The following is a 24269-nucleotide window of genomic DNA, read 5'->3' as shown; positions in this document are numbered from 1 at the left end:
TGGCAAGCTTCTGTACTCAGGTGGGCTGGAAGTTTATTTCCATTGGGTTGGAAATACTGCTTTGGTAAAGCAAACAAGGCCAGCAAAAACATGAAGGAAGCATCCTGAGGCAGGGGCTGCTTGTGTGTACAACAGTGTGCACAGCTTTCCCCTCTTGGGTACCATCACCCTGCTCCTTTCTCCCTGACCAGCAGACTTCTTGATTTAGGCTTCCCAATGAGAGTGAAACCAGAGGAGCAACATGGAGATCTTTGGCCTTATTCCTGGGAGGAGGGCAAGAATCCCAGATAAATAGGGGTCATGCAGGCCCATCTCAGCATCCTTTGGGCACTGCTGCTTGGGAAGCTCTCCCTGATACCAGTCCTAGAGGAGAAAGCTGGTAAGCTGTAAGGAAAGAGGGAGGAATGACAGAAAGAGAAAATTGAAATGTTAATCTAACAAAAAAAAAAACTGGAAAGGAAGGAAAACTTGATACAATGAATGCTTGGGTCATGTATTATTTTAGATTAGCTCTGCCATAGAAAGATCCCATACACCCTATGAAATCCATTACCTATAAGCCAGTGAACATTTGTACAGCACATGATGCAGGGATCAGAGCTGGAGCCAAGTTCCCCTGTATGATATCCACCCCAGGCCCAACTGGTCCATTTCCAGTGTCAACAACCAGAGGATTAAGCATTTATCTCTGCAGAGCAGCAGATAATTATTAGCAGATCGAATAGAGGCTGTGCTCTAGAGATCTTTCCTGTGACTGTCTGTGACCTAGTGTGGCTTTATTGCCTGCAGGTGAGCTGTATGGAATGGAACATGGGTTTTTCTGTGTTACGTGGTGCAGGCGTTGCCTCACTGGTGTGTGCCTCATAGCAGAGAGCAGCTCCAGGGCTTTGTGCTGGGATGGCACCTGGCTTCCCAGGTGAAGGTGGGGTGCATTGTGGCCACAGGCAGTGGTAGTGAGAACCCATCTGGAGACCTTCCCTTCCAGCCAAGCCCTGGAAGAAGGGAATCAGGGCGCTGTGATTTGCCATTTTCTGGATTTAAGTGTGAAATTCAGGTTTGGGCACTTCTGGCTTTCTTGAAGTAAATTAATACCATTTTCCTGGCTGCCGTCCACTTGAAGTAATTATATTCTTCCTACCTTAATGCCACTCCAGCCCCTGTCTCCACCGGATATGCTGTACTCTAATTCCTGTCTGGAGCTTGCTTATTATGTTACAGTTTTTTTCTTTTCTGAGTGTGATTTGTGCACAGAAGGCTAGGCAGCCTGAGCTGCTCAAATAGTGAAACAGGTGAGAGAAGCAGCCTTGGACACTGAGCATTGTCTGGTGTTGTCCTAGAGCATCTCCCCTAATGTGTGAGCCTGCTGAGCTGGGAAGCTGGATGGCAGAAATGATTCCTGTCCTGTTTAACAGCAGAGGGCTGCTACAAACCCACCTCATTTTGCTTGGAGTCCTGAGGGTGGTGCAGGTGGCACTGGGGGAAAGCCAGGGCTCCTTCATGGTTCTTTGACCACCCTGTGCTGCCAGGTCTTCAGAGTTGTTGCAGATGGGAGTGTGTGCTTACATACATGTAGGTGGGCAAGAGACCTCCTGCCATCAAAGGCAGTGCTGGCAGTATGCAAATGGGGATGTGCCCTGAGTTTCCTGCAGTCCTGCCTTGATCTGTGCTCTGTATACAGCCTGAGCAATGCTGCAAGCTGGCTTCAAGTGCCTCATTTCCCTTTTGGAGTGCAGCTTGCTATTTTCCTTGTTAGTGGCTCATTGGCCTTCCTCTCTCCCCCAAATGATGCATTGAGGTTGGATGTTTCTTTTTCCCTTTGCAAAGTACTTTAAGTCGCCCTTTTTCCTCCCCCCTTCCAAGGAGGCTCTCTCCATCTCCTGGCCTTCCTGAGTGGCTGAAAAGGTTGCAGTGTTGCTGAAAGGTTGCTTGAGGAGAGCATCCCCCAGTGCTCCCGCTTTCTTCCTGTTCCCAGGGCTCTCCTGTGGCCCCAGAGACAAGGGGGGCTTGAGGGCCATCCTGGGGGAGGGACAGCAGGGGTGAGGATCAAAGACCACAAACCACTGTTTAAAATACATAATACCCACTGCTCCTCTGGAGTGCTGCATCTGGCAGAGCCTCATTAACCTTCTGTTTCCCCCTCCTACTCCTTTGCCCCTGAAAATCAACAAAGCCAAACATAACAAGTTGCCTTGATTGAAGGAGGGTGAAGTGTGTGTGCGTAGTGTGAAAAAGCATGAGGGAAGCCATGGGCTGAAGCCCCTTTTCCATGCAGGCCACTTCACTTTTATTGCGCTGGGAGACGGAGCTCTTTGAGTTTCGATGCTCTTTATAGCTGAGCTCTTTAACTTTCTCCTCTCCTCCCCTTGCAGCCTTCATTCTCCCCTTGTTCGGCTCCTTCCGCTCCGCTCCTTTCTTTTTTTGTCCTGTGAGAACGAGTCTTTTAATCCCCTTGTACTGCAGATTAAAGCTATTACGGCCTCCCCAGCCTGGCATTTTCTCAGCGGCTCACAGCCAGGTCTTTATGAGCGTTCTGTCTGTCTGCTGCTGCCTTTCTTCTCGGTGTGCTAAACCTCCATCCCTGACCTTTCCCTGCAGAAGGAAGGGCTGCGGTGTGCAATGGCAGAGCGGTCTCAGCAGGGCTCAGGCTGTGGGAAATTAAAACCCGTGGAAATTAATGAGTCAATAAGGAGAGGGAGAGAAAACGATGGGAATTAAGAGACAGAACCGAAGCGGAATTCAGCATGTTTGGAAACTGGTTGTAGAGCTTGGGTGTGAGTTGTGTACATGGCTGTGTCTTTACAAAGAGGCTGACCATGAGCTTGGGACTACTTTTAGCAATGCAGTGGGGTTACCTGAGACCTGCACACCTTGAGTTGGAATGATGGCTGTTGGCACCTGGAAGGACACTGCTTGGCGTGAGCCGTCAGGGGTTCTGTAGTACTTGTCAGCAGTTGGTTCGGGTTGGGTGTTAGGAAAATCTTATACAGAGCGGTGCTGCACAGGGAGGGGGGGTCACTGTCCCTGGGGGTGTTTCAGGACGGTGGGGATGTGGCACTGAGGGATGTGGGTACATTGGGGTGGGGATCTGGGAGGTCTTTTGCAGCCTGAATGATTCTGCAGTAGGAGAGGGATGTGCTGTTATACAGAGTGGAGAACGTGGTCTGACGGCTCCTTATCTCAGATCTGCATGAGCTTCCTTGTGCTATCTGTGCAAGAGAGTACAGAAGGCCGACTTTCAGTCCTGCAGGGCTTTACATGCATCAGTGTCTGTGGGTTATTTCACATCCCTTTCAAAAGGAAGAACAGAGAGTTCATTTCTCTCAGTAAGCAACCGGAGGGCGCAGCCTTCGTGTGCGAGGCTGGAAGGTGTTGAAGGGGCTGATTCAGCACCTCCTGGTTTTGCTAAAGCACACGGAGCACACGGCAACTGCGCTTCCCATTGCATTCCCCAGCAACTGTGGGGACTCCTGGGGCAGGCAGCAAAATTGCTTTCCGAGTGAGAATAAAAGAAGTGCAACTGTCCCCTTTTTGGGACCTGGTTTCAGGGCAGAAGTTCCCCCGGCAGCACAGCGTGCCCTAATGAAATGGAAGCAGGAGCTGCCCCCGGAGGGGCCCTACGTGTGAACCGCTGCCATGTCGAATCCACACCAATCCCTCCTCCGGGAGCCCCTGCCCTGTAATTACTGCTTTTCTCTTTGTGTGGGCCACCCCCCTCCTCCGTCCCCTCTCTCCCTCCCCCCTCGTGCGCGCCCCGTAAGAGGATATTTGTAATGAAAATCGCTCGGCAGAAGCGGAGAACAAAAGCAGAGGCGAGAGGCGCTGCTCCCACCTCCGGCCGTGGGGTGGGCACGGGGGCCGGGAGCCGCTTATTAACCTTAATCTGCAGAAAGGGGCCGGAGCCGCGGTGTGCGCCGTTTCATAGCTACGGCAGCTCGCTCCCAGGCGTGCAGCCTTATGAAGGGGAGATCTCCCAGCAACGCTCCCGGCCGGGGCTCTAATGCGTTTTGCACCGTGCCGTCTAATCTGGGATGGAAACGTCACCGGGATCCGGCCCCACCATGGCAGATCCCAGCCACGGCCGTGCTCGTAAGCACATATCCAGCTCCAACCTTCTGGTTGCTGGGGTGAAAGGGCCTCTTCATCTCCACAGGGAGAGGCAGATGAATCCCGGGCTCAAACAAGGGACCTGCTCCCCCCCCCCCCCCTTCCACCTCTGGCTCAAGGGCCCTTTATTATGTCTTTTAATTCTCAGCTGCGAGTGGGAGGGAGCAATAAGACCAGAGAAATGGGGGGCAAAAAGCTCCTCGCAGTGGGGAAAGGCCTCAGCTGCCGGTGTGTGAAATGGGATGGCAGCGTGGGGATTAGAGATGTCAGCTCGTGGGAAGCACTTGGTATTTCATAGCTTTGCTCACTGGCTGAGTGGCGGTGATGGGCCCAAGGGAACGTGACATGGGATGGGGAGAAAGAGCCAAGAGCTGAGCTTGTATCTCTTAACATCAAACTGGGGGGCTGGTGGCTCATCTTGTCCATATCTGGCTGGCATGGGATGTTCCTGGCAGAGCTTCTTCCCAGATGGCAGCCTTGCCTGGGCCATGTCCTCCTCCTGATGGATGCAACTTGTCTGTGGCAAGCACAGGCACTGAGTGTGCTGCTGGATGGTCTGTGTGCAGCGTGTTGGGTGTTAGGAGAACGTTCTGCTCCAAAAGAGCAGAGCTGCACTGCACAGCTGCACAGGGGGTCATGAGGCCACCATCCCTGGGGGTGTTCCAGAACCATGGGGATGTGGCATGGAGGAATGGTGGGGTGGGGTTGGGGTAGGGATCTGAGAGGTCTTTTCCAGCCTCAATGACTCTATGATTCTCTATCCTCTGTTTTGCTCACGTTTACGGCCACTAAGGGAACCGAGTCCTTTTGAGGCATTAGCACTCTGTGGTCTCATCTCTGATGCTATCTTCTGCACGCAGTCGGGGCTGTGAGAGGAATTCTTTGTGCGAAGAGCACGTGCTCCTGCTCCCACCAACTCTATGCAACTGCACCAACAAAAATTGTTGGGTTCCTCCCTCTCCTCCAGAACACATTGCACACTGCGCACTGCGTTTCTCACCCAGCTCACCTCTCTGCCCCCAGGGGAAGCTGCCCCTCGTGGAAAAGGGCTGTTCAGAGTGGTTCTGGCAAGATGGAGATTGCTTCTTGTTGCTCCCTTTGTAACAAGTGATGAAGACCAAGCGACCTCAGCCTTCCCATCGTGATTGATTGGTAAAGAGCCTTCCCAGCACTGCACTTCATCACTGCATCAAAAGGCAATGTGCCCTTAATGAACCCGCTCTGCTCTGGGCTCCGTCAAGCTGTGTTAAGCTTTTGTTTTGCTTTTGTCCGTGAAAGTGAATTCTAATAAACCAGCACATGGCTGTTGTTTCCAGCACAAAGCACAAACACACCCTTGCATGTTAGAGAGTTTTCTCCCAGATTCACGTGCGTTTTGAAAGCAGCCCCAATGGGCTGTGTGAACCCCCCCAGTCCCTTTAGGCAAGCACTAGGAGCTGGGCAGCAGTGCTGGATGGGCAAACAGGATGCAGGGCGAGCAGGATGCAGGGCTGCCCATCACTTGGCTCTCCTGTCCCCAGGAAAGCAGCATCCTGGGTATAAATAGGCACTGTGCGTTGGGATCTTTTTTAAGGGCAGTTCTTGGCCCAAAATGTTCCTCTGTCAAAAATAAGCTGTCCCACCCCTTTCAGCAAGGTTCACCTGAAGCCCAAAAGCTGCATTAGAACACTCTATATTCAAGTGCATCTCACATCAAGGGCTTGAAAACAAACACCAGCGATGCCTCTTTTCAATCGCATTCCTTTCCGCGACAGGCTGATGATTTCCAAGCCAAGAATGTCACTAACCTCTCATATTTCTCCTGGTCATTTCTGTCCTGAAATTGGAACACAGCAGCAGGCAAAACGGGGCTGAACGCCCTCATGTCACAGATCCAGATTTAAGAGACGTTATCTCATCGGCAGCCAACAGCAAGGCTGGCACGCCGACAGGCGCGATGTTCCCTGGGAAGCTCAGCGTGCATTGCGAGGGCTGCTGGGGGCAAACAGCTCAGTGTGAGCTCGTGCTGCTCCGAGTGCACTGAGATCCTCCTGGTGGCCTCAGCCAAATACCCCCAAACTCGCTGTGCTTGTGGGAGATGGAGGGTGCTTGGCTGGGAGAGGAGGACTGGGATTGTAGGGAGGTCGGGGACGCAGCATCCAGGCATGAGATGAGCAGGGCTGAGCAGGGCTGCCTGTATTGCCTTCCTTGGGCAACAAGTTCATTGCACTTGTTGTGTGGATGGTGTTGTCCTTAAGCAACTGTTCAGCTTTTCTGCTTGGCAGCAGCTGTGTTTAGCCTGGAGTGTGGCTCGAGCCCTGGCAGATAAGACAGCACCAAGAGGTTTTGCAATCTGTCAGCCCTCCAGATTGTTATCGGGAAAAACCCAGAAGGACCCCATGTCATCACAGTGTGAATTTAGAGAGTGGTTGCAGGAGGAGAAAAATTGTTTGGGGGAAAAAAGACAAACAGGAACAAATCGCCCTCAGCTCTGCAGGATCAGTGCTTAGGGGCCGCAGCACCGCAGCAGCAGAGCGCAGAAGGATCACAAGCCTTGCGATGGTTTTTGGTAATAAGTTTAGTGAAACCAGGTGTGAGCGCCTGCCGGGCTCCTGCCGTGCAGCCGGGATTCAGGCAGGCTGCAGGGCTGGGCTGTGCTCACCCTGCATCCCCATCCTCATCTCCGCGCTGCTGCAGGAGCCGCAAGAGGGAGCTGCGGGCTGTGCCTGCATCTCCCCCGGCGCCGCGGAGGCGCACGGTGGTGCTGTTGTCTCAGCCATGGCTGAACCTCCAAGGGCTGAGGGGACGCAGCCCGTGTGATGGGGGACGAGGGGACCCCGCTGAGCTGGAGCCGGGTGTGGGGCAGGACGCAGCTCTCAGGAGGTGGTTCTTCTCCCAGATCCGAACCCGTTTTCAGCCCTGCTTCAGGTCCCATCCAACCCAAGCCGTGCTAACTGATGGTGGATGTCCTAAGAGAGAAGGGGAGAGGAAAATGGGTGGGGACGTCTCCATCCCAGGGGGACGCTGCTGTGCCAGGTGGCAGGGACAGGCTGGCCCGCACAGAAAGCTCCAGCCTGGGTTTGGAGAAAACTTTCCCATGGAAGATCCCCTGACACTGCTCCGTTCCCACCAAGAGCTTTGATTTCAGTGTATCGGCATTTTCCGATGAGAAACCAGCTCATAGGAAAATTCCCAACGAGCAAAGAGAAACTCCCAGCGTATCAGGAGGGATGCTGTTGGGGGAAGAAATGTAACACCAGCGGGGCTGTGTGTTCAGAGGCTCTGGGTAAAGCCAGATAAAGCACGGAAGCCACGAAGGGCTGTGACGGAGCTGCACTGGCTTTGCTCTGTGCCTTTCCCAGGACTCCCCTCCTGGTATTTCTGTCACCAGGACGCTGATGCTCTGTGTGCAGGCAGAGGGTGCAGTGTGCATGCAGAGCAGAGGCACGGCAGGTGGACCTGTTAGGGGTGTGGAGGCAATGGGAGTGCAAACTGAAGCCCCAGTGGCTTGCCTTGCCTTGGATGGGGGCTTGAGCTAGGAGAGGAACAAGGTGATGTGAGAACCCAGCATTTAGCTCACGTCGCTTCTTGTCTTCCGTATGACAATTGATTAACCTCAGGTGTCCTTACAGAGGGACTTACCCACCCCACTGGAGGTGCAGGGAGTGGGATGTGAGGGACAAGCACTTCCCCTCTCTACACTGGGTCTCACACGCTTGATATCCTCAGTAGGATAGAAGCAGTCAAGCAGGAGGCTTGAAACCACAATTAAGGTTATTTAATCCACCTCTCTCTGCCCAGGGGCTCCTCTTGCTGCACTGAGCTGAATGCTGTGGTCACACGTCAACTTCAGGGGGGTTGCACAGGAGCTTCTCCAGAGATTTGCCCAGCTGGCTTTAAGATGACCCCTTGGAGAGAGCTGTCAGTGACCTCATAGGACAACACAGCTCATCCTGCAGGACCTCTGATGGAGAGCATGCCTCCCTGGCACAGCAGGCTGCCCACTGAGCCCCACAGGACCCTCACCCTATGCCTTCCCGGTGGCTGTCTCTGTGCAGCAGTTATCGAGTCCCTCTGCGAGGCCTGCACTTCTCAGATGTTATGTCTGGAAGTTGGCTCTGTTTTTTTGGCTTGGGGGCCCAGGGTCTGGAAGCAGAGAGGCTTTTATGGGAACCCGAGTCCCCTTTTGACACAACTTCCTCGTGCTTAAATTTCAGGTTGAGTTACAGGCTTGAGCATTTTCTGGTTGGATATCTTTCATTGTCAAAGGGGATTAGGCCAGTGATTATTTACGTGCACCTCTATTACACAGAGTCTGTTTCTTTTCTTTTCTTTCTTTTTTTCCCATGTCGTTCTGTGTAATACGTAAATGGTCCCATAGATGGGGGGAAGAGAATGAATGAGGTTCCTGCTACACATGCCCCGACATCCCTGAGCTGGGAGATGCCTCAGGGCTGCTTTGGTGTCTGCAGGGAGAGCATCCTCCTCTCCCACTGCATGGCAGTGTGTTGGGTGGGTCCTGGCAGCCCAGTGCGTGGCACAGAGGGCCGTGGGTTCACCCCGGGGTGGATCCTTTGGAGCTTTGACTCCTCCCCAAGAAGTAGGGCTATTTTTCAGGACCCAACATGCGTGCGCTTTAAAAGAGATTTTTGATAGAAGTCCCATTTACTCCTTTATTTGGCTTGGGAGGCTGCAGTGGAACAGATTTCTTTACATATCCTTGAGTGTTATTTGATTAAGGTTATGACTGCTAATAAACACTCGGAGTCTATTCCCCTTCCCCACCACTTGCAGCTCAGGACAGCTCTGTTCCCACTGCAGTGCCTGTAGCAGTGCAAGGCTGAGGTGCTGATTCTGCTCCCCTTCCATCAGCATGTCGGTGTGCTGCTCACTTCAGGGAAAACCATTCTGATTTATTCCAGCTTTATACCGTAAGAGAAAATAGAAAAGGGAGGAATGCCAGGAGTGATTCTGGCACAATAACCGGTTTACTTCCCTTTCCTGCCCTGTGCCATTTACAATCACGAGTCCTTCTATCAAACAGCTATGAGCAGAGCAGACATTGCCCAGGAGTCAGAAGGACTGAGGCTGAAGGATGGAACTGACACAAACAAAACCCTGCTTAGGGGGTGGGAGAGAGAAGCAGGTTCTGCTTGGGAAGGGACAAGGCAGGAAGAAAGCAGGGAGCCCAGAAGACTGTGCCTGCCACCTGGAAAATGAGTGTGCTCCCTGTTCACACCAGGCCTTGCTGCCCTCCTTTCCCTGAAGGCTGGAGACCTTCATGCCTTTTTCCTGGACGTCAAGCACAGTCTCTCCATAAGAAGTCTTACACGGTGCAGCACACTAATGAAAAGCTGTGTGGGCCAGTCCCTAATTACAACCATCAGTTAAACTGTCAGAGGGAGCTCCTAGCCTCAGTTGTTGCAATATTAGACTTTGGGCCTTGATGAGCTGCACTCAGGCATGAAAGCACGACCAGGGCAGAGCCAGGGAGGTCTCTGCTCTCCACCAAATGCTGGCAGCTGAGAGGAAGAGGAGGACATGAGCCCCATGGGCACAGCCAGCCACCTTTCCATGCACCTATGCTTGCTGACTTTGTCAGGCTTCAGCCTTTTGAGGAGACCATACTCTAACTGGTGATGCCCCATCCCTGCAGACACCCGGGGTCAGGGAAAGAGGCTCTAAGCTCCTGATGGAGCTGTGGGTATCCCTGTGCATTGCAGGGAGTTGGACCAGGTGGCCTTTAAGGTCCCTTCCAGCTCGAATCATCCTATGATTCTATGGACTCAGCCCTTTCAACACAGTCTTCCTATCTTAGGACATTCAACTATAGACATCCCACTTCAATTCAAATGTTACCCAGGGAGGAGTTCATATCACAGTTCCTTTCAACCACATCTGGATTTGAAGTGCCCCACAGGATGATGTGTGGGGACTCTTCCTCCACTCAGTGGTCCCTTTAAATTTCACACTGGACCCAGTGGAGAAGAGGCGTGCAGATGGCGAGGCTTAACGACAACAGCACTGGTTTATTTGAACTAGGGTCTTTATGGAAAGACGTGTTTGTTTTCTCAGACCACACATTATTAACTAATCTCTTGACTTTGTTTTTATAGTCGCATTGTGAGCAACTTCCTACTTCTCACCCCCTTCATCCATCAAAAAGCCTTTGGCTTGTAAGTAAGGCATCCCACACCAGGGATGGATTTCCATCCCTTTCTGCTCCCTTCTCTAGCAGAAAGAAGCCCTCCTTCCAACCACAGCACCGTACTGGGATGTCCCCAGGTCTTTGGAAATGATCAACTCTGCATCCCATGCCATCTTAGGGAATTCAGGAAAGCTTGGGCTGAGCAGTCTTGTTGTTGCCGTTGGCACTGCAGTGCCGTGCAGGAGCCATTGGCAAAGCTCGAACACTGCTGTGGTGAGGAAGGGACAGGATTTGGGGCTGCAGCTTTTTCTCACCGGGTTTCCCACCTGTGACTTTCACAGAGAATCTCCTCTGATCACTTCCAGCCTTCCCCTGACAAACAGAAATCTGAAAAGAAACAGCCTGTTCAGGAGGGCTCACAGGGGTCGGGGGGCTCTGCTGCATAGATCCACACAGCTGTTAATCACCAGAATATCTCTGACTCCCAGCAGCTGTCTGCTGTTTATCTGAGCCGGGATATCCACTGGCTGAGCCCACAGAGAGCAGGCTGTGCAGCCAAGCCAAACACAAATGGAAGACAGATAATTTGCACACGATGGTGTGCACGTGTGTTTGGTGCGTGCGCACGGACGTCTGCATGTTTGTGCACACGCAGGCTTTGCCTACGTCCTGCTGCTGTGGCTGGGAAGTGTAGAAATACAGAGCTTTCCAAGTCTTGCAGAATCAGTGGCTCAAATTGCATCTAGAAGAGCTCCCCACGCCACCTGTGGGGTTAGAGGGCTCACAGAGTAACCCGTCCCACCTGGAGAAGAGCAATCACCTGTCCTCGCAGGGCTGTGAGGGCTGGGGAGCTGATATAAGTCAGGCTGAAGTGAGGCTGGCTGCTTTTTGGAGGAGTGGTTGGGCAAGACAGTGCTCTGGGTATGTTTGGCATTGGTGGGAGGGTTGGGGTGACAAAGGAAGGTAAGGCCTTGAGGAGCACTGGGGAGGTGGTGAGCACATTATGCCCAGGTTTTTTGGAAGGCTTATAGGTTTTTTTCCTCCTGTTTTTTCTTTCTGTAGTGGTCAGATCATCCTGAGCATCAGGCAGCAGTGCTGGCTGGACCTGGGATGCTGTTTGCTTGTGTAAGGTAAGGCTTGATTGAACTTGTTGATTGGTGGGAATAGACTTGGGTTGCTGTTAATGCATGTAGCTGTTGTTCAGGTGCACACCAGACTGGTTTACTGAATGTTGTGATGCTTTCAACTATCTTCTATTTTACCTCTCAGTTGACTGTTCTTAAGTGTTCCTTTTGGAAGTCGTGCTCAGGTCCTCATTGCTGCTCGCTGTTCCCTGAGGCTCCAAGGGGCCCTGGGCACTATGAGAGCAATAGGAGCTGCTTCTCTGAGGCTGAAGCCTTGCTGCTTCTTGTGCTGCTTCCTCCAGTGGCAGTTGCCAGGATGAACTGCAGTGCTGGCTGCTGGAGGCTGTGCGGTTTGCTAGGTGGGAAGCTGGAGAATGGCACTGAGCTGTGCTTTGGGCTGTGCAGTGAGTGAGGGCTGTGTGTTATCTATCCCCTGTTCGCCTCTCGCTCTCTGAGTACAGCGAGTGCTTTGCATGGAAATTGTGCAACAAAGGTCCAAATGTCTTCCAAAGCAGTTAGGCCTTCTTGGCTGTGAATGCCCAGCTTTCCTCTAGCTCCAACTCTGGTATTTATCAATTAGCTTGCTCCAGATCCTGGGAACAGCTACAGCTGTCCTTCAGCCTACAGCACCCACTTCCTTCTGCCTTACCTCATCCTGCAATTGCTGTCCCATACAGCACAGCCTGTCCATCTGTCCTTCTTTCCATGCACACATCAAAGCCTCAGAGGATAAAGGAATGGGAGAAGAAACCGGTTACCCAAGAGCAGCATTTGGGCAGAGATAGGTTTGTCCTATCCCACCTGGTGGCAGTAAGCTTGTTTTGTGGCAAGAGGTGGTGCAGGGAAGCGAGGGCAGCATGCTGTCAGGATGCTTCTGCTGGAGGCTTGGCAAGGAACAGCAATCTCAGAAGAGGCTGGAGAAACTCCTGCTCTCACTATTGAGGGCAGATCCTTTGCTGTAGGTGAGAGATCAACTTGTCCAAAGGGAGAGAGCGGCTTTCTGGAAGGCAGAGGACAGGAAGGGAGGAGTTCATCTGGACCGGAGTCCTGACTAGCTAACAGTCAGCTGTTCCTTCATGTGCTGAGGATGTGGGAGCCTGTGGGCTTGCTGAAACATGTGCAATCAGTGCTACTTCTGAAGAGCCAAGAGTCCCCTGCACAGCAGAGGTGAAGCCCTGTGCTTAGCCTACATCCAGGAGAGGCAGAGTGCTGGGGATGGCCACACAACAGGGTTGGGGCACTGCTGTGCAGGGAGTAAAGCTGAGGAGGGTTCATGCTGGAGGAACATTGCACAGAAACACCACTGTGTGTTAGGGAGATGAAGGTGCGTACAGCTCCGGAGGCATCCTGGTGACAGGCACATCCTAGAACTGTTAGCTTTGTTGGTTCTTTTTTCCTTGCAACCTTATTTCCAGCTTTGTAACAGGGAGCGTAACCTCTGGCTCTGCTTCAGCAGATGTGCCTGCAGCAAAGCTAAATAGAGCTGACAGATCAGGGCTCTGCTGTTTCTCTGGAGCTGATGCAGCACAGAGGAGGTGTGGAGGCATGTCATAGGAGTGCTGATTCTCAGGGTGCATCTGAGCACCCCAGAGGCAGAGACTCACCAAAAACCTTGAGGGGACATTCCCTGAGCTCTGTGCCATGGCTGGAATCTCATGTGAGCAGGAGGTGTAGGGGGGAGCAGCCATGCTGTGCCAGTCAGCAAACAGGGAAAGTGGGATGATAGCATGATCCCCTGGGACTGGCTTCAAATTGAAATGGACTGCAGGGCTCCATCCTGCCCTGCCACAGAGGGGCTGCAGGGCCTGCCTTGAGGGCTGTGGAGCAGCAGTAAGGTGATACACTGAGAAAAAATTACGTTCTTAACTGCCTGAGCACTGCTGCTCTTTCTCAGCTTCCCACGCAGTCCTGTCACCAGCAGCAGCTCCCGTGGCATCCTGAGCCCCATCCCAACCCCATGTGCAGACACAGATTGTTGCTCCTGCCTTGCTGGGGTCAGCTGTGTCCCCAGCACTGCTGTCCTCTTGGGGACAGCAAGCCAGCGTTGGTCCAACTGCCAAGGCCCCTATCAGTGGGGTTCCTGGGGATGTTTGCCTTTCCGAATCCCATCTGCCTTGCCAAGCTGTTGAGATCGTGCTGTTCCTGATCTGTGTTTGGTGAGCAGTTCCATCCCCCTCAGCATCCCTGTGCTGATGTTTGGTGTCACATGAGGACAGCTGGGAGCCCACTCTGCAAGTCACCATGGGGAAACAATATGTTTCCACAAACATAAGCGTGGGCATCGTTGCCTTCTTTGTGCTCTCATTTAAACAGAAATGGTTCCTGTGGAGTTTGTTTTTGGGGACACTAAGTGGCCGTAGCCAAACAGGGCTTTTCGTGTTTTATCCATAAAGGCTCTGGGTTTGAGTTGAGCTTGCAGGTTGAGAGCTTGGCAACTCTTGGAAGCAGAGACTGTATGCAATGTAGATGCTTACAAGGCCCTGCAGGCTCCCGCTCCCAGCCAGGATCCAGGTCACTTCCATCGACCTGAGCTGCTTTCTAAACAATCACCTAGGTGTGAAAAAATCCACTGTCTGCTCCCTGGGCTCCGCACTCCCCACCCATTGTAGTTTTTTAAATATTCCTAATGAGCTGTCATTTTGGCCAGGGCTGGCTTGGTGACTGAAGGATCGCTGTAACAATGAGACCACAATGGGCAGGCAGAGGGGAAGGAGTGAGGGGCTTGTTGCAGTTTTATGCTTTTTCCCTGCTCGCTCTTTGCTGCAGTTGTTTTGAGTGGTGCAGTGATTTCTCACAGCTGGCCCTGCTATCATCCTGCTCATGTTGCTCTGCGCTGAGGCGAGGAGTGAGCTGGGGGGACTTGGCAGCCAGGCAGCTGTCCCGGAGCCTGAGCCATGAATGAGCTCAGAGGGGGAAGGAGAGAAGTTTGGATGGGAGAAAACTCTATTTGTTGTGTGTTGTTTTAAGTGAGAGGCTGACAGTGCTGACTGGATCCAGGCACAGCACAAGCAGGTGCTGGGTGTGCTTTGCCCATCCACAGTTCTCCCTCGGCTGTGTGGATGCACAGACCCTCCTGCAGCCATAGGTAACTCCAATTGAGCCTCTGCCTTATGTCACCCCAGTGCTCAGCTCTGGGCACAGCTTGTGCCCACCCCTGGAACTCGCATGCAGTTCTCAATGCACTGCAGTGCTGAGCTGTAGCAGCTCTTGGTTCTTTCCTCTTTGATGCCCCACACTGAGGTTTTTAGGCAGTATTTCCAGACCCCCAGTTCTGAGCAGCAACCTGCTGACAGCCTGCCTTACATCTCATGCTGCAGATCCTAAATGAGAGCTGCATCTGGAGGTGTTTCTCTTGACTGATATCCACTGCACCTCTTGGAGCATCCTCCTCTCCAAGGTATGGGCTATTCTAACATCTCAAGCCAAGTGTTTTGTAGCATTATGAGGATATTTTTCTGCCATGAACAGGATGGGGGTGAGGTCTTCAGCCCCTATGCTGTGCTGCTGTCTATGGACATATACCTCAAGCTGAAACAGTGTGCAGGGTGTGTGTCCACAGTTGGCTTCAAGTAATACAGACTGAGGCAAGTTGTGTCCTTATTACACAGTGTCATAATTCCTTCCTTGCAGAGCCTAAAGGACATGATAATGCATGCCTGGTGCTCTGCAAGCGTGGTAACACCCACCAAAACAGGGTTTGCAAAATGAAAGACACCAGGCTGCTGCTTTGGAGCTGGTGTGGTGTGAAGTGGGGGCAAGCCACAAAAAGGTGATCTCTTCTCCCCAAGTGCAGAGTCTGGCACAGCACCACAGGCTGCTGCTTTGCTACGGCTCATCCTGAAACAGATTGCTGTCTCCATTACCCTGGGCATGTCAGCTCTGAGGCTTTCCTGGAGGGTACTGCAAGTTTCATTTTAAAGGCAGTCACCTTGGGATTCCTTGGAGATGTTGATGATGTGTTGCAGGATGATCTCCAGCACACGGCGTGTGAGTGGTAGAATGGGCTGAAACCAGAACTCCTGTGAGACTGAGCGTGCTGTGAGCTCTAATGCTCATGAAAATGAGGGGCTGTTATTCTTTCCTCTAGATGTGGGCTGTGTCAGCGTGTCTTCCATACAGCTCTGCTGTTCCCTTTTCCTAGCAAGCCTTGGCTTCTCTGCTCCCTCATACAAGCTGTTTGTAGCACTGCAGTCCTCTGTAGACGTGAGTTTGCCTGCTCTGCTGACTCCGTCCCCACTGGCATCTGGAAAGCTCCCAGCTTTGCCCTGTGCACTGCACCTGACTGGGTGTTCCCATGGTGCTGAGCAGGCAGCCTTGCTTTGGCGGGCACTGGCTGTAAGGCCTGATGCCTTGGTACTGGGTGTGGAAGTGGTTGGGTTTAGGCTGCTCATGGCTTGTTTTCAGGGCTGCTCCATCCTTTGGGAACACGAGCAAACAGCAAAGTGGGTCAGTGGCAAACACAGAGCCATGGCAGCAATCAGCTGCGTGCTGCCCTGTGAACAAACAGCCTTTTATACCTTAATAGTTATTGCAGATGCCAGGTCCCTGCTCGTGTCCTTCCAGGCATCTGCTTGGGCAAATGCTGTGCTGTAGTGGGGAGCAAGCCAGGAACCAGCTCCAGTGCTGGAGAGCTTGCCAATAGTTGTGTGCAAATACTTCTCCTGGGGTTATTTAGATGCCAGTGCCCCGGTGCTCTTCTGAATGTGCTACTAAAAGCAGCTCCAGCCACGAGGCCTTGTGCTGCACCTGTTGTGCTGCTGCCTGCTCTGGGGGTGGGAGGGCTGCGGGATGCTGTTAGGGGTGTGCACTGATGGGAGCACGCTAGTCTTAATTCTTCAACACAATGCAACGGAGTGGTGGTGAGGGCTGTGCTTAAGTTGATGCAGATGGGTGCAAATGGGGTTGCTGGATGAGCCTGTGGTGTTTACTAAAGCAGGGCCAGATGTACGTTCTCTTCTTGGTTGCAGCTGTAAACACTGTAAATGTCTTCAGTTGTCTGGCATGCACAGAAGTGCACATTATTCCTGCTAAGGTAAAATAGGAATAGGAGTTGTAACTGTGACACTGAGCTTTGAACGGGGCTTTGGCTCCGTCACAGCTTTCATCTGCAGCTGAGAGGAGGTAGCCTGGGCTCCTTCCCCCAACAACAAGCTCTGCTTTGAGGTGTGCGGCGAAGGAGTGCTAAAAGCTGAGCTCCCAGCGAGTTATTTCCTTTGAGCTCTTGATTACACTATAGCACATGTTGTATAATGCAGGATGGATGATGTCCCATCCATTTCTTTTGAATACCTCATGGATCTCAGTAACAGCTGCGAGCAATTTATTTTTGGGTATAATCAGTTAATGTTTTGGTGAAGTGCTTTGAAGATGTACAGCATCCTCAAATGTGAGTATCGTTTCATTGTTCCTATTTAACATCTCTCTGTAGCTGAACTACTGTCAGACATCCTCACTTAATAACCTATTTGGTGTCTGGATCTTTTCCGTAAAGGCAGTTTTTTGGCCAAGGGGTTGGTGGAATGACATAACAGAGCTCTCAGCAATGTAGTACCTGTCATGGAAGCCTCTCAGCATGCTTTGAGGCACCGGTTAACTCTCACCAGTCGGTCGGGCAGTCTGGCCATCCATCTCTGGGCAGATGGGGAGGAGAAGTGACCCCTGGAGAGGCCCTGGCAGAAGGGAGTCTCCTGCCCCTTGTAATGCATCTGGCAAACACAGCCCTCACTGCTTGCTCCGTGCCAAGAGGTGTGCAGCTGGGCTTTGTTGCCATGCAGGAGTTTGTGCATTGAGAAGGATGGAGAGCAGAGACTTAGAAGACATGCAGGGTAGATAGGAAAGCAAGAGCAAGTGGCTTCTGAAGCCATGCAAGTTTGGAGGAAGCCTCGCCTCCCCCCTGGCTGTTCCAACTGACTGCTGTCAGTTCCCCACTTCTCATCGGGGGGGAAAAAAGAGAAGCCTGAATTGAGGAGCTGCTATTGGGGGATGGAGCTGTGGGACTCCAGCAGGCGGTCCATCACTCTCAGCCATCAACATCTCATCTGGAGGACTGGGGAAGCAGCTCTTCCCCCATGTGCATCCCCCAGCCCACTCCAGAGACAGCATACAGCATGGAACCAAGAAATGAACTGGTGCTGCTATTCTGACAGATAAAGAGCAACTTTTCATAAAGGACCTCTGTGTTTTCCTTCCTGCCAAGAATCATTTAAGCAGTGGTCATTAGTGACTTATCTTTCCTAAACGCGAGCGAAAGCTGACGTCTCCGTGAGAGGCTGCATCAGTCTGTGTGCTGTGGTGGAGAGCAGCTGTCCATAGCTCCAGCTGTTTGCACCGTGCCTGCGTGCATCCCCTCCCTGGGCCACATGCTGGGACACAGGATTTGCAGCTCGCTCTCAGGCTCATGTGCTGCTTGGAGTGACTGACAGTCCAAACAATGCAAGCAGGGAAAATTCCTCCTGCTTACTCATAGCTTTTGTCCCTGGGGCTGGAGGAGCTTTGTCAAAGCCCTGCTCCTAGCAGTGAGACCTCAGCCTGATAACCAAACAGCCATCAGCTGCGGTGAGAGCTGCCCTCAGCAGCCACCTGCAGGGCTGGGAATTGGGATATCCTGAGCAAGATGGAGGTTGTTATCGCTGGCACCGTGTTTATCTTCCTAAGATGCTCATTGAGACGAGGTTATCTCCATCTTTAAGGCAAAGAACAAAGAGGCTGTTGGCTCTTAGTCTCCATGTGCTCTGTGTCTCCTGCTGTGCTCCACTGGGATCTCAGTATTGCACTTAAATGCCCCTCTCCCTTCACTTGGCTGTGTGCAGGGGATTTGAGTTGGCTCAGCGTGGCCCTGATGGTGATCCTGACATGTCCCAGAAGTGCCTGATGTTGGGAAAGGAATGCAAACCAGGGATTTCGGACCCTGGCCCTTTGTAAGAGGGGATGTAGAAGCCAGGCAGGGTTAAATCTACAGGTTGGCCAATGGAGGGTTTTCAGGTTCCTTATCTGTGCCAGGCGGTGGCATTAAGTCTGCTCCTGAAGGTCTATGGCCTGAAGTTTGGGACTTCAGCAAACCATCCCACAGCCTGCCTGCAGCTTTAAAGGCCACTTTATGGCTGTTGAGGCCAAGCTTGAAACCTATCTCCTTTCTGAACTTTTCTTTCCTTGCTTGTTCAAATACTGGGAGAGAAGCCAGCTCTGGAAATGAAGTCACTTCTGAAGATGGCTGCTCTCCCCAGAAGGAGCTCTGAAAATTCCCATTGTAATTAAAAGTGTTGGGTTTTTTTTTTTCTTTCAAAAACCATCTTATGGACTTGGCCCTTGAATCGGTCCCTCCCGGCTGTCCTCAAATTAAAAGGAAAAAAAGAAAAGACACTGGCACTGCAAGGCTTTTTTTTTTTATGACAGATTTTATTGCGTAGGATTCAGCGCATTGACAGGCTATAAAAGTTTATTGAAAACAGATACAGCTGTCAATGGGCTGACCAGTGCCCGGGCTGGGCTGCTCTGCAGGCTGCTGCTGGAGGGATGCTGGTTTCTGTGGTTTCCTGCACTGGGTCACTGCTGCCGAGAAGGGGCTGCAGGGGGAATGCCCACCGTGAGCCACCAGCATGAACACAGCTGTGTCACTGGGTGCAGGGGGGTGTGGGGTGATGAGGTTTGGGGTGGCTCTTGTGGGGCTGAGTTGTACTGACAGCTCTGTCTTCCCCTTATTAATATCCCTATTGGTGCAAGGCTGGCCTCCAGCACTCCTTCGGCATCCTGGATGACGTGAGGAAGTTTAAGCCCTCGTGCTTCCATAGGACACTAAAGCAGTCGGTGGTGTGCTGAGACCTCACAGTGTGCTCCTCAGCATGGAGCCACAGCAAAATGCCATCTGAATCCCCTACCCAGCCGGTCCTGTTCCAATGTAAGGGTCCCAAGGGAAGAACCATGCTGTGTCAGTTCATGAATTGTCCCATTGTAGGAAAATGAGGGAAGAGAATGCTGAGACTGCTCCAAGAGCAGCACTGGTGGGAGCCCAGCTCTGCCAGGTTCTTGTGGCCACTGGGAAGATGCCACTGATTCCTGAGATGAGTGGCCCTGATTTGAGCCACGCTTCTTGGAGACAGCTTGAGGTTCTTTTGTGACTGGTGGAGGTTCTCAGCAGCAGCAAGCTGAGCAGGGAGCTTCATAGGCCCGCAGCAGGTCTGTGACTTGTGTCCAGCATCTCCTGGGGCTCTTCTGAACTTGGAAGGGAGCTTTCACTATGAAAATTATGCCCTTTCTGGGGAATGGTGGTTCTTTGTCAGAGTTGCAATTGACTGTTTTTGGTGCACAGTGTCTTTCCCTGGGCAGGACAAAGAGCATCACAGCTTCATCTACAAAACATCACGGCCGTGCAGATGGCCAAATGCCCATGCACCTTTCTGGGGTGTGTGAGGCTGTTGCTGTGGAACATGGCTAAGGTGATACAGCAAACCAAAGGTTGCCCTCTTAATTCTTGCCTGCTTGCTTCTGCAAACAGCCTGGTACTGCTTTGGTCTCAGTGGGAAGGGAGGTCAGAATGTGCCCACCAAAGGCGGTGCTGGCTGTGCAGTTTGTTCCAGCAGCAATCGTTGCTGGTGGTTCGGGCTGTTGTACCTTACTGTGAACAAGGACAAAGAGCTGGCTTGCTTTCACACCACTGTCCCTGCTAAGAATGCGGCTCCGTGTTGGACTGCTGCAGCCAGGTTTGGCAGCACTGGAGGCAGAGCCCTGACAGCAGAGAGCTGAGTGCCAGAACTGCTGCATTCACAGATCGGTGAACTTCAACAACTGAGTCATTCCAGAGACCCCTAGCAAAAAGGCACCGCATCCAGACTGCAGACCCCTCACCTCGTCGGCCCATGCCAATTTGGATGTGCTGTCAGAAACCATTTGCTTGCGTTAGGTAAGAACCCTGTGTTTGTATCCACAACAGTGTTGGATCAAGGTTGCCGCGTGTCATTTCATCACTCTGGCAAATGACAAGCTTGGGGCTTGGAGTGTGGAACCTTATTTTTAATAAAGGAAAAATCTTTGCACTTCTATTCTGCATCTGTCAGCGATCTCACTTGGCTGAGCCCTGGAGGAGTTCATCTGGCCCTCGTGTTAAGGAAAACCAACAAATTAGTACAGATGTTTTTCTGAGAGCTACGGGGATCAGGGATCAGTGATTTAATACTGCCTGATATTTGATAGGGGACGCCCAGGGAATATGTGCTGGAAACCAGGAAGTAATATTACATGAAATCAAAATATAAATATGTTCCTAAAGGTTTAGGTAATTTTTTGCAATTTCCCCTTGTATGGTCTTAAATGAGGTCTGTCCCTCTCCTCCTGTTCTTCGTGCACTTGTTCATGTTGGAGTCTTGTTCCTCTTGAGTTGGAGTTGGGAGCCATGGAGTAAAATGAAGGTTTGCTGTGTGTGTCCGTGGGCTTTAGGTCAGCTGAGGAGCACTGCAAAGGGAAAGTAGAAATACAAAGATCCTTCTGGGGTGAAGAAGGAAGGGAAAAGCAGAGGTGAGGGAGGAAGCAGCCTCCCTGCTATAAGGCTTTGTGACTGTGTGCTGTGACTTTGGGGTGCCTCATTCGTTGCCCTCTCCCCGCTGTTCTTTGCAGCCCTGAGAACTTACAAGGACTGGAGCGAACATGGGGGCACACCGAATGAATCCTGAGACCAAAACCAGCCTTGATTTGGCTCTCCAGAGTGTTTTGTTATCCTCTGGTTGGCATGGCCTAATGTATCCTGTTTGCTGCTCTCAATTGGATAATCGGAGTAGCATCAGCAGAGGGAGGTGACCTCTAAGTCCTTCTGAGATGGACTCAGCTTTGATTTTTGTGTTCATTCAGGTGTATAAGGTGTGAATGTAGGAGAGGAAGATCAAGCCATGTTTCACCAGTTTCAAGTTTAAGCTAACGTGGCTGAGCAGACCTGTCATGAATGTGGGACATCTGCACATCGTGGTGGTTTTGACTTGACATTTAGGAGCTCGGGATGTGTCATGCTGGTGAATCTTTGCCTGCCACATCTCCACCGTGGGCCTTGCATATTGCTCAATGGTTGGGTTTACTGATACCTAAATAACTCACAGCAAGAGAATTTATTCACACCCTCCAAAAACCACAAGATATGGAAAGTCGGTGTTATTCTTGACTCTCAAAAACATAACAGTAACAAAGATGAAGTCATAGAGGTTTGACAATGACTGTCGAGGGGATTTTTGAAATGGTTCACAGCCCCTCTGTCCGTCCATCCCTGTGATGCCCAGGGCAGCCCAGCTGTTTGGCAGAGCAGCGATGACCTCTGATGTGTATGGCTGTGTGCTGATGGGTTCAGGGTGAAGAATGTCTTCCCTGCCCACTGGTGCACCTGGAGCTGGCAGGGACGTGGAAGCAGGCATAAATCAAGAGGAAGATGACAGGGAAGGAAGGTTTCTGGCTGCAATGCTGAAGACCTGGCATTTTCATGGAGATCACAACAGGGCTGACCTCAGGCAGGGCGGCAGTGTTGCTGGTGATGAAGTGCATCCTCTGTGTAATACTGGACCCAAAAGCATGATGCAGTTTGGCTCTTCATCCCCCATTTCTTCATCCCGGAAGATGACATGGACAGCAACTTCCAGCTGCCTCAGTGTGCTTCCCCACATTTCCCTCCTTGCCCTTGGGCGAGGGCCCAAAGACTTCACAATGCGTGGTGCATTTAGTGGTCCCTTACCAGCAGGATGTTGCTTAGCTCTGGCTCTCTCTGCCATTTCTGAGTCAGAGGTCCATCCCTCGGCGCATACCTGGAAGCATTGCTGGTATTTGTGCTTAAGATTTCAGATTTGGCCTCAGCGAAGTGAAGGTTTTGTAAATGCCACGTAGATCTTGCACTGAATGCAGCTAATTAGAAGCCAATGCACTCCTCAGCTGTGGAAACATTGAACCAAGGAAATCCATAGCAGGGAGTGACGATGTTCTGCACTTAACACCTGGGAAATTCCAGTGATGGCTGCTCCTTTCCCTTTGCTCACTGACTGTGGCTTTCCAAAGAATACAGTGACTCAAGGATGGCTTCCCCACATTGCCCCACTGTTTCCTGGCTTTGCACAATGATTCCTGCAGCTCTTCTGGTAGCCCTTCTGTGGGGAGAGGAAGGCAGAGATTTTTGTAAGGCCTCCGATGGCTTTAAACTGTATAAACTTTGTACTCCTTTTACATTCAGCCTGCGAGCTTAAGGAACATATTCAACTCCAAAAAAATTGCTCAACGTAGTGACAAATCTGCTTCCTATAAACCCAAGCTGTTGGCATTTGCTGTTACCCTCCTTTAATGCTTTATTAATGAAGTTCTTTTACAGCTGTTTCATTATTTCACCTGGGATAAGAATAGGGGTCACAGGTGGGTAATTATGTGGGTCATCCTGTTTCTATCCTCTTAAAACTCTGGCACAACATAAGCTTTCTTTCAGTCCTCAGTGTTCCAAAGACTTATTAAAAGTCAACATTAATGATGCAGAGCACTCCTTGGCCAGGCCTCTTCTAAATCTCAGCTACAACTTCTCTGGGCTTGCTGATTTCCAAATACCTCATTTACTAGCTGTGGTCTAACATCCCCCGTAGTTACTGTTGGATCAGAAGCTATTCCATCATCACGTGGTGCAAATCAATGGCATGCCTTTCCTTCAGACGCAGGATGGCTGTGAGTATTGTTAGGATACCTTGGAGCTATGGGCAGACCCCATTTCTGCTCACCTGGTCCCAGCTGTACTTATTGCATTGAGCCAGAGCTGCCATTGGGAGTTTTGAAGTCCTCCATGTGTCCATCCCAAAGGCAATGATACTTCTGCAGGTCAACTCATGGGAGGAAGACGGTCCTTGGAGGGATGCTTGCTAACACCCGAGGGTGAGAAGGGGAATGAAGAAGCAGTGATTCAGCAGTAAGCCATCAACAGCAGAATAGAGATGGATAGGAAATCATCCTTTAGCCACAGCCATGTGGGTGTGAAAGGCCTGGCTAACAGGGGGAAGATCTGGCATCCCACCTCCAATTAAAAGCTTCAGATGTGCTGGCAGGACTTGCCAAAGTGAAGTGCAGAACATCGTCAGGCACGGAAGGGAGTGGGAGTGAGTGAGCACAGTGGTGCAGTGTGGGTGGTTGGCTCTCTTGCCATGGAAAACCCTGTGAATCCTGAATGAAATGCAAAGTGGGATACGCAGCAGTGTCTGACAGTGCCTGCCTGGCTGAGCCGGTGTGCAGGGTGAGTGCTCCGTGCATGTGTTAGGTGATTGCTGATAGGCAGCATCCTGGGAAAGTATCATAGAAACATCTGGGTCGCTTCTGTGGCTGCTGCTTGTGCTTTGATTTATCACATCCGGGTTCTGAATCACATTAGTGTATTGGATCCTATGCGGCAAACTTTTTTCTGCCAGTCTTGGCAGGCAGAAGGCAGCTGCACAGGAGGAGCTCAAGGAGAGGTTGATGTGGCTTCCAGGTTCCCCTGATGATGGTTCTCTGTTTAAAATAGCCTCGGTGCCAACTGCTTGTGTGTTAGTGCTGGTGGATCTAGAGCCACTGTCATTATAGTGCAACAGGTGACTGTGTGAGTGTGGGGATAAGATAAAGCCCAGAGCTTCCACCCATGTACCCGTGGGTTTCACAGATGCAAAGCTGGAGATGTGGGGGAAGTTACACGTAGTCCAATGGAGATAAACCCTCTGTGTGCCCATCTTGCAAATGAGCATGTGGCTGCACTGACGTGCAGACTGCCCCGTGACCTGTGCTGCTTACAGTGACTCCAGAACCCCTGTGATGTTTCTTGCTTGAATTATGTAGTTGTTTCCCCAATATTTACTTATGTAACTATTTGCTGTGACATAGAAGAAAGCAAGCAAACGTCAAGGAGTAAAGGCTATTACTCATGATTTATCCCCATCCAGTTAATTTAA

General features: G+C 51.5%; 1 protein-coding gene across 5 annotated transcripts in view; it reads left to right on the top strand.

Annotated features, from left to right (window-relative positions):
• The window catches only part of SNX19 (sorting nexin 19), an 81131-nt gene that overhangs the window by 20949 nt on the left and 35913 nt on the right, over window positions 1-24269 (top strand). For 4 of the 5 annotated variants that reach the window (XR_001469995.4, XR_005841738.2, XM_015298133.4 and 1 more), the window contains one exon: window positions 11294-11361. Coding sequence is in view for 3 of the 5 variants with exons in the window: in XM_015298133.4 (XP_015153619.2) it covers window positions 11294-11360 (67 nt within the window). In the remaining 2 variants the exon portion in view is untranslated. Of the gene's footprint in view, window positions 1-5127; window positions 5427-11293; window positions 11362-24269 lie in introns of those variants that run through there. The other variant, XM_004947993.5, reaches the window with a different exon arrangement.

Source organism: Gallus gallus, chromosome 24, assembly GCF_016699485.2.
Source record: "Gallus gallus isolate bGalGal1 chromosome 24, bGalGal1.mat.broiler.GRCg7b, whole genome shotgun sequence".
Taxonomy (NCBI): domain Eukaryota; kingdom Metazoa; phylum Chordata; class Aves; order Galliformes; family Phasianidae; genus Gallus; species Gallus gallus.
This window is presented reverse-complemented; position numbering and strand designations above follow the sequence as displayed.